The 21,135-nt window shown below is 34.8% G+C and overlaps 1 protein-coding gene across 3 annotated transcripts in view; it reads left to right on the top strand.

Moving 5' to 3' along the window:
• The window catches only part of GOLM2 (golgi membrane protein 2), a 102,446-nt gene that overhangs the window by 72,943 nt on the left and 8,368 nt on the right, over positions 1-21,135 (top strand). For 2 of the 3 annotated variants that reach the window (XM_070581859.1, XM_008531241.2), the window contains one exon: positions 475-645. In XM_070581859.1, coding sequence (XP_070437960.1) covers positions 475-645 — 171 coding nt within the window. Of the gene's footprint in view, positions 1-474; positions 646-20,951; positions 21,120-21,135 lie in introns of all 3 variants that reach the window. The other variant, XM_008531240.2, reaches the window with a different exon arrangement.

The following is a 21,135-nucleotide window of genomic DNA, read 5'->3' as shown; positions in this document are numbered from 1 at the left end:
TTTCCTTTTTGTTTTTTCCTCCTCAAAGCCCCAGTACATAGTTGTATATTCTAGTTGTAAGTCCTTCTATGTGAGCTGCCACCATGGCATGGCTACTGACAGATGAGTGGTGTGGTTCCATGCCTGGGAACCAAACCCAGGCTGCCAAAGTGGAGTACACCGAACTTAAACCACTAGGCCATCAGGGCTGGCTTTCTCATTGTTATTTTAATTTTTGAGTTCCTACCATATATACCTTTGATGACTAGGTTTATAATCAGTACTGGAGATACTCACCTGGGAATGATGAGTAAACTTCACATAGCTAAAATCACATTGTTTATAAGATTTGATTAAAGAAATTAAAATAAAGCTTTAAAAAAAGACTACGTAACTACCCAATATCAGACAACAGGATATCTTAGCTTTTCTAAAGCAGATCTTGTGAAATTCTTCTGCAAAATATGACCTTAATTTGATGTTTTTATGCCATAGATTCTCATGTAAACCGTAATGGAAACCCTGGAACTTCAAAACAGAACCCTTCAAATCCTCTTCAGCGTTTAATTCCAGGCCCAAACTTGGAGAGTGAACCCAGAATTCAAGCAGATGTACTAAAGCAGGCTACCAAGGATAGAGTCAGTGATTTCCATAAGTTGAAGCAAAGTAAGAATCAATTGATGAATATTATGCTGAAAAGCTTTCTTTAAATATTATGTTTGTTTACAAGTCTGAATTAAGGTCTTCATTATTATAATCTCTAACGAATGAATATATAGTGAATTTATATGCATTTAAAGGGAAGGTATATGGTGGAAAAATTTAAAAGAAATGAAAATTTTAAATGGGTGGAGATATTTTAAAGAAGACTTCAAAAAGCTTCTCATGTTCTCCAATGTTAAATAATGAATTTCAGGTGAGTTCGTTTTTTTTAAAAATGTTATTCTTATGACTGTAAAATTTTTTGAAGAAGTGAGAAAAGATATATTTTTTTAGGCTAATGAATGATAATTTTGATTAGGAGGGAGAAAAGATAAATAGTTTTGAAAAAGGGATTCTGAAAGAAATATAGACTGGGGAGACTGCCATAGTGGAAGCCTCAATGCCACTTCCTTTCCGTTCCCTCCAGTTGCAGTTTGCTTCATTTAGGTGTTAGGAGAGAAGTGAGGGAAATTGAGCAAATTCATAGTACTGTGTAAAAAGTATGATGCTTGATTGTTTCAGAGGTACTGATTTTGATATATGGACAATACCTGTTAATCTATATAACTCTCCAGCTGGTGGAGTCTCAGGAAGTATAAGAAAAAAATCTGGTGGTAGAGAGAATTTGGGGCAGGACAGTGTCTCTTAGGTCAGCTCCCTTAAACTATACTTTTCACTGCTCCTGCTTTTCAAGGTTTCTTCCCTTCTTCAACTTCTGAACAGATAGATTGTCTCAAAGTTTAGTTTGCCGTTTTTTGCTTTTTATGATGGTGTCTATGGAAACACCTGTTCAGAGCTGTGTTCAGGCAGTTATTTGTACACAGGTTGCTTGCACAGTGTGAACTGCACAGTGTTTCATTTATTAATCCATTCAAGATATTTTTGTTGCTCTTGACAGTTAGATTCATATTTCTGCATCTATGTAAGTATATAGTTTGCATACATTTAACTGACTTTCTTTGATATTTTAAAGCATAATATGAAAAACGTTTTTATTTACAAGAATGAGGTTAATGGTTTAAATACAGTGAAAAAAATATTTTCTCAAAATCTTGTTGGAGGATCGGCCTGAAAATTTTTATATCAACAAAGAGAGGTTTATACTAAGGACCTAACAAAATGTCGTAATTTGAGCACTTAAGATTTTCTTACATCCTACAAAATTTTCTGTTCTCACCTTACCTGTATTTCTTTTACCCATCTTTGGGTAAAAAATGTGATTGGAAAATAATTGCTGCAAAATTATTACTCTCTACCACTTATTTTTAAAAGAACCTACTGAGTTTTGAACTCTTACTCTAATAAATTATTTTCAATGTATATATAGAGTTGATATCAGTGTGAGCACTATTTTTTGATTTACTTTGACATTATTTCTTACATACATTTTAACCTATCAAGTAGTTACATAGTTGTCATTTTAAATTTATATATACATACACACATATATAGACATATGCATATTTTCCATTGTGCTTAGGCAACAATAGTAGTTCATTTAGCTCTACTCTTTTATTATTTGTTATTTTCTACTTTCTCATGTTAGTTACCATAACTATGAATATCTTTTTTTCAAATTATTTACTGCTTTTCCTACTTTAAGTGTTTATTTAAAAGTGCAGTTCCCAACTCAAATTACTAGATCAAAGCACTTGACTGGTTGTATAGCTCCTCTTACATATTGTTAGATTGTCTATAGAACAGTTTCACAGTGTCACTAGAGATGGTTAAATTTGTTTATTCCACTATGGCCTGACCACATTTGCCTTTTAACTCTTATAAGGCCTGCAGAATATAATGTTTCCTTAAAGATGTTTTAATAAGCATTTACTTTCCAGTGGCCTGTCCATTTTTATGTGAAGAATTTTACTGCAATATGATCTGTGCATCAGTTAGCCTGGTAACTGTGGAGATTGATCCTATGTTTTTGTATCCAATCTTTATAAATAATTCAGATACTAACCTTTTACTTCAGTAACCTTTACTACAGTTTTCCTCCCCTGTTGCCTTTCCTCATATGAGACTTTATTATATGTTATCATGCAAATGGTTTTCTTTAAATTGAAAATAATTTTTAGGTTGTGGTAAAATACACATAAAATTAACCAAAGTGTACAATTCAGTGGCATTTAGTGTACATTCACAATGTTGTGTGATCATCACGACTATGTAGTTCCAGAACATTTTCATCACCTCAAAAGAAAACCCTGTACCCCTTAAGCTGTCACTCCCCATTCTCTCCTACCTGCAGTCCCTGGCAACGACTAAGCTGGTTTTTGACTCTATAGATTCACCTATTCTGAATAGTTAAATATAAATAGAATCATATAATATGTAGCCTTTTGTGTCTAGCTTCTTTAACTTAGTAGAATATTTTCAAGGTTCAGCCATGTTGTAGCGTGTATCAATACTTTATTCCTTTTTATGCCTGGATAATATTCAGTGGTATGAATTCATTTTGTTTATCCATTCGTCTGTTAATGGGCATTTGGATTGTTTTCACTTTTTTTGGTTAGTGAACAGTGCTGCTGTAAACATTTATTTACAAGTTTTTGTTGACCTGTTTTCAGTTCTTTCAAGTATATTAAATGTGGAATTGCTAGGTCATATGGTAATTCTATGTTTAACTTTATAAGGAACTGCCAAGCTATTTTCCACAGCCGCTGTACCATTTTTCAGTCCCACCAACAATGCATGAGAGTTCTAATTTCTCCACATCCTTGCCAACGCTTATTTAAAAAATTTTTTTTTTTTACTATTGGCATCCTAGTGGGTATGAAGTGGTATCTCATTGTGATTTTCATTTGCATTCCCTCATGACTAATGACATTGAATATCTTTTCATGTACTTGTTGGCTGTTTGTATATCTTCTGTGGATATAAGTCCTTTGCCTATTTTTAAATTGGATTGTTGGTTTTTGTTGTTGAGTTTTAGGCATTCTCTGTGTATTTTGGATACTAAACCTTCATCAGGTATATGATTTGCAAATATTTTTGCCCATTATATGGGTTGTCTTTTCACTTTCTGATAGTGTCCTTTTTTTTTAAAAAAAGATTTTATTTTTCCTTGTTCTCCCCAAAGCCACCTGATACGTAGTTGTGTATTTTTAGTTGTGAGTCCTTCTAGTTATGGCATGTGGGATGCCGCCTCAGCATGGCTTGATGAATGGTGCCATGGCCGTGCCCAGAATCTGATCCGGCGAAACCCCAGGCCACGGAAGCAGAGTGCGCAAACTTAACCACTCAGCCATGGGGCCAGCCCCTGATAGTGTCCTTTGATGCACAAAGTTTTTCATTTTGATTAAGTCCAATTTATGTATTTTTTCTCTTATTATTCATGCTTTTGGTGTCATATCTAAGAAACCATTGCCAAATCAAAGGTCATGATGATTTACCCTTATGTTTTCTTCTAAGAACTTGATAGTTTTAGCTCTTATATTCAGGTTTTTGATCTATTTGAAGTTAATTTTTGTATATGGTATGAGGTAAGGATCCAAGTTCATTCTTATGTATGTAGGTATTCAGTTGTCCCAGGACTATTTGTTGAAGAGATTGTTCTTTCCCCATTGAACAGTCTTGTCATCCTTGTTGAAAATCAACTCACCACAGATGTATGGGTTTATTTTGGACCCTCACTTCTCTTCCATTGACACTGTTTTGGTTACTGTAACTTTGTAGTAAGTTTTGAAATCAGAAAGTTTGAGTCCTCTAACTTTATCCTTCTTTATAAGATTATTTTGACTATTTGGGATCTCTTATAATTCCATGCGAATTTTAGGATCTGCTTGTTTATTTCTACTAAAAAGGCAGTTGGAATTTTAGTAAGAATTGCATTGACTCTGTAGATTGCTTTGGGAGGGGTATTGTCATCTGAACAATATTAAGCCTTCCAATCCATGAAAATGGGATGCCTTTCCACTTATTTAAGGTGTCTTTAATTTCGTTCAGCAATGTTTTGTAGTTTCCAGTGTACAAGTCTTATGCATCCTTGGTTAAATTTATACCTAAGCATTTTATTCTTTTTGATGCTATTGTAAATCAAATTGCTTTCTTAATTTCCTTTTCAGATTGTTCACTGCATAGAAAGATGATTGATTTTTGTTTGTAGATCTTATATCCTAAAATTAGCTGAATTTGATGCAGCTAATTGATTGATGAAGGTGTTTATATGTATATATTTAAGCTTATCCATCTTGAATCTTATGACAACTTTCATTTTTTTTTTATAGAAAATTATTTGTCCCTCATCTGGGCATAAATCTACTACTCAATTTTCATATTTTCACCCCTAATTGATTATTTGACCTCTTTCAAATTTACAGTGATCCAGATTAATTTTTCTCTATCCTGATAACCATTTGTCCCAAGATTCTTATTGTTTATTTTTCCTTTGTGGTATTTACTTCTGGTTTGTCACACACACATATTAAATTATTTCACTATTTTTAACCTATCTCTAGAATTTCCATTTTTTCCAATTCTTTTCTTTATCCGTAGCATATAGTAATGGTTCTGATACCAATTCTGGTTGGGGGGGGGGGGCGTGTTTCCCACACCACGAAGCAGTTCTTTGATACCAGCTGGGTGTCCTACAGTTAAACTCAGTTCTGACTATCTGTCTGTAGTCTATCTGGAGATCCTCAGATCTCACAGGTTAAGGGCTCAGTCCTACATGACTGCCCCCTGCTTCAGACATCAATCACAAGTCCAGGATGTTGCCTGTGCTTCTGACCGACTGGCAGAATGTTCTAACAACCCCCTCTTTGAGTTCAATTAATTTGCTAGAGCAACTCACAGAACTCAGAGAAACATTTTACTTACTAGATTACCAGTTATTGTAAAAGAATATAGCTCAGGAACAGCCAGATAGAAGAGATTCATAGTGCAAGGCATGGAACTTCCATGTCTCCTCCAGGCATGCCAGTCTCCCAAATCTCCACGTGCTCTCCAACCTAGAAGCTCTCCAATACCTGGCCTTTTGGGTTTTTATAGAGGCTCCATTATGTAGGCATGATTGATTAAAACATTGGCCATTGGTGGCTGATTCAACTGCCAGCCCCACTCTCCTCCCTAGAGGTCAGGGGGTGGGACTGAAAGTTTTAACCTTCTAATCACCTGGTTGATTGTCCAGGCAACCAGCCTCCAACCTTAAGTGCATTCCAAAAGCAACCTCATTAGACATAATAAAAGACAGCTTTATGGCTTTCATCACTTGGGAAATTCCAAGGGTTTCAGGAGCTCTCTACCAGAAAAGAGGATGAAGACCAAATATATATATTTCTTATTAAAAAATCGCAATATCACATAGAGGTTTGAAAACTACTACTTTATAATGGTTTGAACCTACCTTAAAAAGAGCTAATTTTCTCTCTGTTCTTCCAGAAGAATTTCACTATTAGTTTATCAAGTCCTGTAACTAGTCCTCAGAAATCTTAATGTATATTGAATTAAATCTAAATATTAAATTGGGTAGTGTTATATTATTTGCTATCTTTAGACTTTACGTTTGAGACTCCATTTATTTGTGCTTCATTGTAGTTATACTTTCTTCGAAGAAATATCTGACTTCCCAAGTTAAATTGATATCCAAATATTTAACTGTTTTTTTCTCATTATTTAAAAATGGCACATTGTTTTCATTGTATTTTCAAGTTGTATTGTTACTGCACTAAATTGGGGTTCACTTGCCCAATGTGCATAAACAAGCCAATTATTTATGGCATCAGTCTTTGGGAAAAGACGTCAGCTTTTTTCTGCGAGATCAATCCACAGGGAGAACAGGGTGTGTACCCTCAGATCTGTCTCTGATTCAGGATTTGCTGGCACATGGAAATGCTGATGGGACAGATTTTGATTGGTGGGTTTCAGGCATTTATGATAAGGTTTTAAACATTTATGGCAGGATTCTAAACATTTATGATGAGGTTCTAAAGTTTTATGATAGGGTTCTAAACATTTATGATGGTGTCCTAAACATTTTTGATAAGGTGGGGAAGGAAGTTTTAATATCAGATCTTCATGAATGAGGGACCCCTCACTTCTTATGAGTCTGACTTTCAAGTTCTGGCTGTGTCCCAGTCTTTGGGTTCCGTGGGAAGGAGGATCTTTGGTTCCACGGTTGTTTCAGGTGATGATTTCTTTTGTGCATGCCCTGGCTATATGACTTTGCAGATTTTCTGAAAGGCAGTTTTTTTTTTTTTTTTTTGTGAGGAAGATCTGCCCTGAGCTAACATCTGCTGCCAATCTTCCTCCCTGTACTTGAGGCAAAGGCAAAGGTACTGGGGTGTAGAGGAGAAAAAAAAGTGGGGGGGGGAGATTGGCAACAGGTGTTAGCTCAGGGCCAATCTTCCTAAAAAAAAAAGACCTCTGAGGCATATAGTAGTAAAATTGGCAAAAGTCAATGACAAAGAAAAAATATTAAAGTCAGCAAGACTTAAGAAAATAACTTACAAAGAAACCCCTATCAAGCTTTCAGTGGATTTCTCAGCAGAAAACTGACAGGCTAGGAGAGAGTGGAATGGTATATTCAAAAGACTGAAAGGCAAAAACTTTCAGGCAAGAATACTCTATCCAGTGAAAATATCCCCCAGACATGATGGTGAAATAAAAACTTTCTCAGATAAACAAAAGCTAAGGGAGTTCATTGCCACAAGACCCCCTCTACAAGAAATGATCAAGAAGGCCCTCATACCTGAAAAAAAAAGAAACGGTTTACAAAGCCTTGACCATGGCGATAAGTAGGCAGATAAAACCAGAAAATTGCAGCCTTCTACCAGAACAGGTTAGTGAACACTTTAATTATAACATTAAAGATAAAGGGAAGGAAAACATCAAAAATAGCTATCATCTTGTCATTTTAACCACAAACTCACAACACAAGATGGAATAAATTATGACAACGATAATGGAGAAGGGGACTAGGAAAGGGATAGAATAGGCTTAGTCTAAGGAAATAAGAGGCTATCAGAAAAGGGACTATCTCATATATGAGGTTTTTTTATACAAACATCAAGGTAACCACCAAACAAATACTCAGAACACAGGCACAAATGATAAATAAAGAGAAAACTGAGAAAACTTTCATAGAGAACTACTAAACTGTTTTGTCCCATCTGAAATACACGGGATGAGAAAAAAGGGAAATGCAGAACAACCAGAAAACAAGGGATAAAATGGCAACAGTAAGGCCTCATATATCAGCAATCACTGTAAATGTAAATGGATTGAATTCTCCAATGAAAAGACACAGAATGTTGGGCTGGATTAAAAAAAACACCCAATAATTTGCTACCCCAGGAAACACAGCTCTAAAGACAACCACAGACTTAGAGTGAAGGTATGGAAGATGATACTCCAAGGTAATGACAAACAAAAGAAAGCAGGTGTTGCCATACTTAGATCAGACAAAGTAGACTTCAAGATAAAACAGGCAGTGAGAGACAAAGAAGGGCAGTATATAATGATAAAAGGGACACTCCACCACGAAGATGTACACTTATAAATATATATGCACCCAACACAGGAGCACCACAGTACATAGTCAACTATTAGCAGACCTCAAAAGAGATATTAACTACAAAACAATAATGGTACAGGACCTTAACACCCCACTTAGATAAATGGATAGATCATCCAGACACAAAGTCAAGATGGAAATAGTGGGATTAAATGAAATACTAGACCAGATGGACTTAGTAAATATATATAGAACAGTCCATCCAAAAACAGCAGAATACACATTCTTCTCAAGTACAAATGGAACATTCTTGAGGATAGACCACATGTTGAGGAACAAGGCAAGCCTCAATAAATTTAAGAAGATTGAAATCATATCAAGCATCTTTTCTGACCATAATGCTATGAAACTAGAAATCAAATACAAGAAAAAAGCTGGAAAAGTGAGAAATATATGGAGACTAAACATGCTACTGAACAACCAAGGGATCATTGAAGGAGAATATCAGGAGAGAAATGAAAATGGAAATACACCATACGAACTCATATGGGATGCAGCAAAAGCAGTCCTAAATGGGAAATTCATAGCAATACAGGCCCACCTTAACAAATAAGAAAAATCTCAAATAAGCAATCTTAAACTATACCTAACAGAATTAGAAAAAGAAGAATAAACAAAGCCCAAAGTCAGCAGAAGGAGGGAAATAATAAAAATCAGAGCAGAACTCTCATAACAAACTAACAGAAAGAGAACTTAAGCATACAATCCCATTTACAATCACAACAAAAGGAGTAACATGTCTAGGAATAAATTTAACCAAGGAGTTCAAAAACCTATACAATGAAAACTATAAGACATTATTGAAAGAAATCAATGATGACATAAAGAAATAGATATTTCACGCACATGGATTAGAAGAATAAATACAGTTAAAATGTCCGTACTACCTCAGTCAATCTACAGATACATTGCAATCCCAATCAGAATCCAAATGATATTCTTCACAGAAATAGAACCAAGAATCCTAAAATTCATAGGGGGCAAGAAAAGACCCCAAATAGGTAAAGCAATCCCGAGAAAAAAGAACAAAGCTAGAGGCATCACAATCCCTGACTTCAAAATATACTACAAAGCTATAGTAATCAAAACAGCATGGTACTAGTATAAAAACAGACAAACAGATCAATGGAACAGAACTGAAAGCCCAGAAATAAAACCACACATCTGTGGACAGCTAGTCTTTGACAAGGGAGCTAATTACGTATAATGGAGAAAGGAAGGTCTCTTTAATAAATGGTGTTAAGAAAACTGGACAGCTACATGCAAGAGAATGACAGTAGACCATTTTCTTTCACGTACACAAAAATTAACTCAAAATGGATCAAAGACTTGAAGGTAAGACCTGAAACCATAAAACTCCTAGGAGAAAATATAGGCAGTACACTCTTTGACATCAGCCTTAGAAAGATCTTTTTGAATACCAAGTCTACTCACGCAAGGGGAACAAAGGAAAAAATAATAAACAAGTGGGACTTCATCAGACTAGAGAGCTTCTGCAAGGCAAAGGAAATCAGACACAAAAAAGGGGCTGGCCCCATGGCCAAGTGGTTAAGTTCGTGCACTCTACTTCAGTGGCCCAGGGTTTCACCGGTTCAAATCCTGGGTGCAGACATGGCACCGCTCATCAAGCCAGGCTGAGGTGGCATCCCACATGCTACAACTAGAAGGACGCACAACTGAAAATACACAACTATGTACCAGAGGGTTTTGGGGAGAAAAAAGAAAAAATAAAATCTTTAAAAAAAAAAAAAGAAGCTTGGCAACAGATATTAGCTCAGGTGCCGATATTTAAAAAAAAAAAGTTTACACACAAAAAAAATCTCTTGCTGGAAGCTAAATCAAAAGAAAGCTGATGTAAAGTATTAACAAGTGACAAAATAGATTTTAAGGAGAAAAGAAAAAGGATACTTGATAATAACAAGAGGAACAATCTACTAAAATCAGGAAATCATCATCTGAAAACATAGCTGGGAAATAGGAAGACAAAAAGCTGATGCAGTTTCAAGGCGTAATTGACAACTATATGATGTGAAAGATTTTAATATACTTCTATTAAAAGTTAAAAATCAGCAAGACTATAGATAATTTGAAGTAGAAATCATCAAGTTTATTCAAATATATATATAAGTGTATACAGATCCCTACACTTAATAAAGAGAAAATAAACATTTTTCAAGTACACACAGAGCAATTACAAAAATTGGCTAGATACTAGGTCACAGGGAGTCAATAAATTTCAAGCAATTTATGTCATGAATAGTATTTTAAAACCCCTGTATTATAAACTTAAAGTCGATCCTCAGTAACTTCTTGGGGGGGAATTTATATTGGGCATTTCAAAATTTACAGAGCTGAACAATAATATAAGTACCACACATATCAAAACGTAAGGGATACATCTGAAGTAGTATTTACAGCTAAATTTGTGGCCTCAAAAGTATTAAGGGAAAAAAACCTCTAAAAATTAAATGAGTTGAATTCAACCCAAAAAGAGTAGTAATAATAATTGTAGTGGTGGTGGTAGTTTTACTTCTACTGCTGCTGCTACTACTACTACTACTACTACTACTAATGATGGTGATACTACTAATAGCTAACATTGAAGTGGTTAGTATGTCCCAGTTGCTGTTCTAAAGTGTTTGTATGTATAAACTCATAACAAACTCATGTGTAGATACTATCATTATTTCATTTTATTGACTGGAAACAAACATAAAGAAGCTTCATAACACTTCCAAGATTATTTAGCTAGTAAATAGCTGAGTCAAGATCAGAACCCGCCGAGATTTCTTAGCTAGTGAGTAGCTGAGTCAGGGTTAGAACCACCAAGATTACTTAGGAAGTAAATAGCTGAGTCAAAGTTAGAACCCAAACAGTCTGGTTTCAGAGAAAGAGGGAGCAAAAGAATAACAGAGGAGGGGCCGCCCCATGGTGCAGCAGTTAAGTTTGCACGTTCCGCTTCTCGGCGGCCCATGGTTCGCCGGTTCGGATCCCGGATGTGGACATGGCATCGCTTGGCAAAAGCCATGCTGTGGTAGGCATCCCACATATAAAGTAGAAGAAGATGGGCATGGATGTTAGCTCAGGGCCAGTCTTCCTCAGCAAAAAGAGGAGGATTGGCAGTAGTCAGCTCAGGGCTAATCTTCCTCAAAAAAAAAAAGTAACAGAGGAAGCCTAAAGAATGTAGAAGGGAAGAAAAAAATGAAGACAAGAGCAGCCATAAATGAAATGGAAAATAAAGAATAATTAGAGAGGAGCAAAAAAACCAAGATAAACCTGGTAATATTAATGAAGAAAAATAGATTTAAAAAATAATATTCAAAACAATGAAGAGGATATAACTATAAATCATAAGAAAATATTATTAAAATCTTTGTCAATAAATTTGGAAACTTAAATGGATAAGTTTCAGGAAGATTAATTACCAAAATTGGCTCAAGAAGACTTAACCTGAATAAACCAATAACCATTAAATAAGTTGAATGGATAATCAAAATTCTCACCACACTGCCAAAGAGACACTGCTAGAAGTAATGAGAGTTTAGCTAGACTACTAAATGCAGGAACACTATATGAAATTAATAATGAAATCAACCAAACCAAAAATTGGTTCTTTGAAGAGACTAGTGAAAATAACGCCTCTAGTACAGATCAAGACAGAAGGAGATGGTACAAATTACCAACATCAAGAATGAAAAAGAAAGTGTCGGTATAGATCCTACAAGTAACAATATTGGCGGATTTTTAATGAGGTATTATGCATTAGTGCCAAAACAGTTGAAAATTTAGAAGAAATGGACAGTATCCTAGAAAAACACCTCTGTACAAAACTGGCAGAAGAAAATATGGAAAATCTGAGTAGTTTCATGTCTATTTAAGATATTAACCTGTAATTTAAAACCTTTCCTTAATGAAATTTTCATGCCCAAATGGTTTCACTGGTGAATTCTTCCAAACATTTAAGGAAGAAATACAACCAATCTAATATGAATTCTTTCAGAGAATTGAAAAGGAAGAAACACTTCCCAAGTCATTTTTTGAAACCCGCGTAAGTTGGACAGCAAAACTAAAGATATTATGAGAAAGGAAGGTTCCCAGACAGTCCCTCTTATGTAAAATTTTGAATAAAATTTTAGCAAGTCCAGAGATGGATAAAAATGATATATATGATGTGTTAAGTTTATTCTCAAAATGCAAGGTTATTTAATATTTGAAAAGGAGTCTGTGTAATTCACCACATTATCAAAATGTATGAGAAAAATCGAATAGTCATCTCAATAGATGCAGAGAAAACATCTGAGGAAATTCAACATGTATTCATGAAAAACACCGAACTCTAAGAAGACTAGGATTAGAAGGTAATTTCCTTAGTCTGATAGAGTATCTACAGAACTCCTATAACAAACATCATGCTTAATGGTGAACTACGAAAAACTTTCCCCCTGAAGTCCAGAGGAAGACTAGGATAACCACTATTATCACATCTTTTCAGCTGTTCACTGTAGGTCCTAGTCAATGCATTGAAATGCAAGAGAAGGAAATAAACAGTGTAGAGATTGGAAAGGAAGAAATAAAACTGATAAACTGATATTATTTACAGAGATGATTTTATATATAGAAGACTCAAAGCAATCAAACCATTAAATGTATTTAGCAAAGTTATTAGATACAAGGTTAATATTAAAAAATTAATTATATTTCTGTATGTCAGCAACAAGCATAAAAAGTGAAACTTGTGAAAAGAAACTATTTTAATAGCATAAAATATGTCCAAGCCTTAGTGAAAATCTAACAAAATATTCACAAGAACCTCTATAAACTACAAAATATTCTTGACAGAAATTAGATAATATATAAATAAATCCATGTTGGTAGATTGGAAGGCTTAATGTTTTAAAGATGTCAGTTCTTCTCAAGTTGATCTAGAATTTCAATGCTATCCCATTCATATTCCTAGCAGAGTTTTTTTTTTCTTCTTTTTGGTGGAAATTGATAAGCTGACTCTAAAATCTGTATGGAAATGCAAAGGACTAATAATAGCCAAGAGAATCTATAAGAAGAACAAAACTTAGTGACTTCCATTAGCAGATACCAAGACTTACTATAAAACTATTATTGATAAAGTAAATAAGACAGTATCATATTGGCACAAGAATGGGCAGATGGACAAATGGAACAGAACAGAGAATCCAGAAAGTGACCACACATATATGGTCTCTTGATTTATGACAGAGTTGATACTACAACTCTTGCCGCAGTAAGAGAAAGGATAGTATTTTCAATAAATAGTAGTGGATTAATTGAATAGCCAAGTGGGAAAATATTTACAATGGCTCCTCTACCTCAAACAATACACAGAATTAAATTCAAGATAAATTATAGATTTAAAATTTAGAACTAATGAAACATTTGGAGGAAAACAGGAGAATATCTTCAGGATGTGGAATAGACAAAGATTTCTTAAACCAGATACCTGTCCCCCCCAAAAAAGCTAAGCATAAATGAAAACAATGATAAAATGGACTTTATTTTTTTATTTTATTGAGGTCACATTGATTATAACATTACGTAAACTTCAGGTGTACGTCATTATGTTTTGGCTTCTGTATAGACTACATCATGTTCTTCACCAAAAGTCTAGTTTCCATCAAAATTGCACATTATTAAAATTAAGAAGTTTTGTTAATCAAAAATCCATCAATAAGAATGAGAAGATGCACATACCCTACAATTTAGCGCCTAATATATACCTACGAACACTCTCATATGTATAAGGAGACACATACAAAAATATTGTTTATTACATCAAAAATTGGAAACAAATGTTCATCAGTGTGAGAGTGGATAAATCACGGTATATGTACCATACGTACAATAGAATCATATATAGGAGTTAAAATGAATGAACAAGGCCACATTTATTAACATGGATAAATCTCAAAAGCATAATGTAGAGAGAATAAAGCAAGTTGCAGAATAGATACATTATGATGCTGTGTTGGAAGTCCCAAGACTCTCAGGCTCGTTGATTCACTAGAATGGCTCACAGGACCCAGAGGAGTTCTTATACTCACAGTTACACTTTAGTACAGCAAAAGGACACATGAAAATCAGCAAATGGAAAAGGCTCGTGGGGCATGGTCCAGGAGAAAGCAGATGCAAGCTTCTAGGGGTCCCCTCCCAGTGGAGTTGCATGGAGACGTGCTTAATTTTCCCAGCAAAGATGTGTTGCCAACCAGGGAAGCTCACTTGATTCTTGGTGTCCAGTATTTTTATTGGGGTCAGTCGGGTAGTGCCGGCATGTAGTCATGCAGTGCCCACATGACTGAGCTCAGCTGCTCAGACTCCAGCCCTCCCCCCTCCACCTAGCAAAAACAAATACTTATCATAAATCACTTTGTTATGGTGATTATAACAAATCACTATAGTTATAATTAGGTATATCATAGTTGTAAAAGTGGTATAGCATGGCTGAAAGCCTCAGGCATACAAAAACACAGTACGCAGAACATTCCAAGGGCTCAGAAGTTATCTGCCAGGATCCAGCCAAGGACCAATCCTGAAGACAAGCCTGTCTTTGGAATGTACAGGGTTTGAGCAACCCAGGCATGCTGAGTTAACTCTTTCCTGCCCAGATGCCATATAAAGTTTAAAGGCTTGTGAATCAATACTTTATTAATGACTACATAAACCTTCACGGGGATGCTTAACACCCAGTTTAAGATAGAGGTTACCTTTGGGCTAGGAGGAGAATGCTAGGGAGAGGTACTCAGGGAACTTTAGTTTTATCTGTAATGTTTTGTTTATTTAAAAGTCCTGAAACAAATATGGCAAAAAACCTTAAAGTTTGACAAAGCTCTGAGTGATGGGGACATGGAAGTTATAGTCACTACACTTCTCTCTATATCTGAAAATATTTAATAATAAAAAATAGAAAAATTCTGTTAAACTTTTATAAAATGTAAATCACAGTGCTACATTAAAAAGGAAAATTTTTGTGAAATATTTAAAGAAACGGTTTGCTCCACTCTTCAGTATGCTGCAGTATTATCTTGAGATGACATTTTTTTCTTGATATAGATTCAGAAAGGCAATCAAGTTTGGCATACAAGAATTTATTAATCAATTACATTATAGCTTTGTTTATTCTGAATTTTAAAGAATAGTTGAATCCTGAAATTGAAGTGGGGTATCCAAGTATTCAATATACTAAAGATTAATGTAGTTGTCATACGTATGTGATGTATGCCTAGTATTACTTCTTCAAAAATTGACAAATTACTTCCCACCTCAGGCTCCTTTATCCTGTGCTAGTGCTAAGGCTAGTCACGTAGGTTTGGTGGAGAGTAAAAGGGACAAGCAAAGAAGAACAGTATTTAGGGAGCCGACCCTGTGGCCGAGTGGTTAAGTTCGTGTGCTCTGCTTCGGCAGCCCAGGGTTTCACTGGTTTGGATCCTGGGCGCGGACCTAGTACTGCTCGTCAAGCCACGCTAATGTGGCATCCCACATAGCAGAACCAGAAGGATCTACAACTATGTCCTGGGGAGCTTGGGAAGAAGAAGAAGAAGGAGAAGAAGGAGAAGAAAAAGATTGACAACAGATGTTAGCTCAGGTTCCAATCTTTAGGGAAAAAAAAGAACAACATTTGGCCTTGAAGCAAATCAAATTGTGTACTTCCCTTCCCTTCTCCCTTGCTCCCATAGAATTAGTCTTAAGATCAAACAAAAAAAAGGAAGCCTGTGGATTATATAAAGAAGAGGAAAGAGCAGTTGAACCTATTTGCGTTGGGAATGGGGGACTGGTCAGATTGTTCAGATGCTTTTAGCCATAATTTCTAGCTACCATGCTTCTTTTGTTTCCTCAGTTTCTCTTTACCTTCCATTAGTCCAATCAATTGACAGATTCCTTCCTGTGCTTACTGTGTGCAGGCCCTATACCTTGAGATGCAAAATAAGTGTGATCTTTTTGCCCCAGTATGTCCCTGATGATGAAATCAAGGTAAACAGTTTAAAAGCCAGTCAGTAGTTTTCCCTGTATATTGTTCTGTGAGGAAAGTCTGCTTAACATTTTTGTCATGATTTGCACATCCTACATTCTCAGCACTCATGACTCTAACTTATCTCTCAACAGATTATAAGTTATAAAGTATCATGGACCATCAGAGATATTTGAAATAGTCAAAGCTGTAGGTGTTAAACTGAATAATGCAATAGTCAGTTGAAAGTGTTAATGAAAGCCAAATCAATGGTACAAAGTGAATGCTACCAGTAGATGAAAGCTAGAAAAAGATGTTGCCTCCTTTATAGTAAAATTTCCTTCTCGTCTGTCTAGAGGTATTATAACCAACTCAGGCTGAGCCATTTTGTTTATAATACTGGTAATATATTAAAAGAATGACATGAAAAATATAAACCTCTTTTTAATAGAATAGTTGAGAAATTGAAACCCATAAATGAATCTTGAGCCAATGAAGCAAAAAAGTGGTTTATCTTGGTTTGATTTATAGTACAAAATTAAAAATATACACTCTTGGGGCCTGGCCCCATGGCTGAGTGGTTGGGTTCACGTACTCCACTATGGCAGCCTAGGGTTTCACCGGTTTGGATCCTGGGCACAGACTTAGCACTGCTCGTCAGGCCATGCTGAGGCAGCATCCCACACAGCACAACCAGAAGGACTTACAACTAGAATATACAACTATGGACTGGGGGGATTTGGGAAGAAGAAGAAAAAAATACACAGTCTTGTTCTCTTGACTGAAATGCCCTTTTGTGATTGAGAGATGTTAGAGTTGGCATTATCCTTTCATTTTCTACTGGGTTTTGAAGTTTGCAGTCTGATATTTAAGATGTTTTACAGAATATCTGTAGTTCTATATAAAATTCAGTTGTTTAAAGTGAACTGAAAAGTAAATCAACAATTTCTTATGATTTATTTTTCCAACTTGATACTGCCCAAAGACTTTCAATGGCTAGTGTGTATGTTGCTTCTTTCTTCGTATTCTCATGTTTACACTGTTGGGATGAAGCTATCTTGTTACTGATAGACTCTAAGTTAATCATTTTCAACCAGCCATCAGGATAAAAATAATATTCAAGTCCACAATTGAATTTTGCTACCATATAAGGAAATTGGGGGTTCCAAACTAAATATAATTATTACTGTATTACTCCCCTAGCTGGATACAGCTTTCACGTGGTTACTGAGACAGAACTGAATTAAAAATCTTTAAATAGGTAAAATACTTCAGAAATGAAATCTAATATTTAATTTCTGTTGAAACATCACAAATTTATATCATCATATGATAACTTTACCCTCATTATTTCCTTTTTCCCTTCTTAAATATAGTCATTCCCCAAGATCACTCCTTTGACTTATAACTGTTTTCTGTGAATATTTATTTCCTAAGAGAAATTCTCTTCTCATAGTTTAACTTATCATTATATTTATAAGTCTTAAATCTACACATCTAGCCCTCACCTTGCACCTAGAATCTAGCTCTGTATTTCCATGTGTCTATAAAATATTTTCATTTGGGTATCTTACTGTAGCCCTAAGCTCAGTACACCTAAAGCAACATTTGCTTTCCCATACCTTCCCAATTGTTCCTTTTTGGTTATAGGCACCATTATTTTTAGTTTCCAGGCTAGGATCATAGAATCATCCTTTGACTCTTTCACTCCATTGTGCCCCACATATTCGGTTTGTCGTTTTTAAATGTTTGATTCACCTATTCCCAGCATTTCCTCTGATATCTTCCAACTCATAGTCCTCATAGCTTCTTACCTGAATAGACACTGGAGAAGCTGGGATATATAAGACAGATTAGATTCCTGCTCTCAGAGAACTTAAAAGAAATCGTGACAACTGCCTATTGCCTTCTACGTGAAGTTCGGTCTTCTCTATCTTGTAGATACTAACGGCAGCAACAGCCTCCATGTTCAGATGTCACTTTCTAGATCATTTTGTTACAGCACGTGTAGCATCACTTTCTAATTCGTCTTCCTTACTTCACTGAGTCATCGGAGATGCAGATGCTAAGTTTATTTTTGTATCACAGTGCCTAGCACAATACCTATCACATATGTCAGTGAATCTTTCTTAGATGGACGGATGAAAGAGCATTGTAAATACTTTCATATACTTTGTCATTCATTCTAACAACGACCTTGTGAAGTAGATTTAGAAGGCCTTTTAAAATCTTTAACTTTAAAGGTCTTCCATAATTATTCCCAATTTGTCTGTCCAAACTTCCTCTTTCTTCTTTCTAATATAAATCTGGTCAAATTAATCACTTTACCATCTCTTATGTACTCCCTCTTCATTCCTACCTGTTCTTTGAATGCTTCTTTCCTTCTCTGTCATGATCCAATGTATTCGCCTTTTTTGAAACCTTACTTTTTGCTCTAACCCGCACTGATATCTCTTTTGTATAACTCTTTTTGCAGATATGTTGCCTGACAGTTATATAATTTAGCAGTCCATTATATTGATCCGCATTATGCATTTTTATTTATATTGTCACATTCATTCATTGTTTAATGTCAAGTTAGTCTGATGTCCCCAACTTCATTAGCAACTTTGTGTAGTTGGCTCTGTTTTTTCCTCTCTTGTTGTCTGTCATGGTGTTGGAAACCCCAATATTAAAGGTTAGCTTTTTCTCCAAAGATGAAAATTCTGTATATATGACAACACAAATTGCTATTTAACGAAGGACAGTTGTGTGTTCATCCATTCTTGTTATTGATTTTCTGATTATCTTCTGTTATTGTAGTATTAAAATTTTATGACTTAATTCAGGCTAGTTAGATCATCAAACACCTAAAAAAAAAAGACAAGAAACTTTATGAATTGTTCTGTTGGAATATTATAACAGGTACAGGTGGACCATTTCTTTAGTTAATATGGCATGTCTGATAATATTAATTAACTATATTTTGCAATAACCTTTTTAGGCTAATTTTTTAGTCTTCTATATTTCATAACTGATAAAAAATTTAAAAGTTTTCTTGAAGGAAATATTGTACTTTGAGAAACTCACTGGTAACCACCATATATTAAATGTTTATGTATTTAAAGTAGCAGTTTCACATTGCATAAAGATAATTTAACTCCTCCAGGTGTTTTAGCCATAGTAAATATGGAACGTTAAGAAAAAGAAAATATAGCTTTCTATGAATTTCACTTTTCCTACTTACATTGGCGTCATTTATTTTATCATTAGAGAAAGAGGTAATAATAAAAGCCACCAAAATGTTTTGTATTACTGTCATTAGGAGACAGGACGTCTTTCTCACAAATAGCCTACCTATTCTACTGTTGTTACTGTTTTTTCTTTTTAACTCTTGTATATACATGTATTTTCTCCAACTCTATGTGATCGACTTTTCCACTTGTTTGTTTAGTGTAAATACTCAACCTTATTCTTGAATAGATTTAAGCTGACTTGATGCTCTTTTTATTGGCCACAATTACTTCAGTCTCCTATTGTAAACTCCTCACCCCTTTAAAAACCTATGTAAGTGTGATTTGTTCTTTAATTATTTTCCTCATTGACTCTTTGCCTAACAATTAGAAATATATTGGCCTGGTGATATGGTAAGCCATCTGTAGAATACCTTCATAATTCTTTCCATTTGTACTTAACATTTTTCCCCAAACAAAGGAAGTTGTTGATTTTTTCCCGAATGTTCCAATGCAATGTAAAATTTTAAAATGTAATTCTAAAAATTTTAGACCTATCACAGAAAGTTTTTGTAATTTTTTAAAATCTTAAATTCTTACATCATCAGTAAGTTAATGTTATTCATATTTTAGGGATCAGAATAAAATTTACTTTTCTGCTACTTAAATTTAATATCAAAGTAGTGTTTAACTTGTGTTTGTGAGTTAGATCCTAGTGTGCCTATCATGTTTATTTTCAATGTTTAGTTGAATAGCTTTCTACGGTAGGTCTTGTGTCTATTGCTGTTCTTAATTTCTAATTGTTATGAATGTGTGCAACTTAACAGCCTCATGTAGATCAACTTTCTTAAGCTTCCTCTACCATTGACTTTTAAAAATCTGATTTATGAAATAGAAAAGAATAAATAAAAATTACTTGGATGTCTTTTCAAAACACACATCACTGGGGATTTTGATAGTTTATTCTGTCTCCCATCCTTCCTTGGAAATCCGTGGCTATAAGTGAATCACTATTGCTCAGGGAACTTGAGATGGCCTTCAGGTGTGTTAGTTTGTCTTAGTATTCAAAAAGAAATTAGCATACATAGTACTTGTTTATTTTTATTAAAAAAAGTTATCAAAATTACTCATGGTAGTGGTACTTTCTGAAAGTGGTATCTCATAAATAAATAAATGACTACAAATTTCAAATGTGTATTGTATCTAGTAATAAAATTATTTATTCTTCTCCTAAAGTGTTAAATTAGACAAATATTTATAAGAGAAGTTGTTGGTTATTAGGAAAAAATCCTGAAAATGGTGCCCTTTTTTGAAAGAAAATATTCAGACCTTAAGTAGCAAGTACTAAAATTAACACAAAAGAGAAATTCTTAAATAAAATTTATTTTCAGTCTTCATTCTTATTTCCTTTTGTCTTGGATAGCCTTCACAAAAGTGTATCTTTTTTATAACCAGTACCCTGAACGTTGCCAGGTTTCACTTTGTCTACTTTCTGGTCTTCCTCCAGTCTAGGTCCCTTCTTTTCTTCTCTCTTTACTCTTGAATTAATCCTCTACCTACTTCACAGGCCGATTCTTTGATGAAAATGAATCCCCTGTTGATCCGCAGCATGGCTCTAAACTGGCGGATTATAATGGGGATGATGGTAACGTAGGTGAGTATGAGGCAGACAAGCAGGCTGAGCTGGCTTACAATGAGGAAGAAGATGGTGATGGTGGAGAGGAAGACGTCCAAGGTGAGCGTGGGCCTGG

Source organism: Equus przewalskii, chromosome 1 (assembly GCF_037783145.1).
Source record: "Equus przewalskii isolate Varuska chromosome 1, EquPr2, whole genome shotgun sequence".
NCBI lineage: Eukaryota > Metazoa > Chordata > Mammalia > Perissodactyla > Equidae > Equus > Equus przewalskii.
The sequence above is the reverse complement of the archived record's forward strand: the minus strand, read 5'-3'. Positions and strand labels throughout refer to the sequence as shown.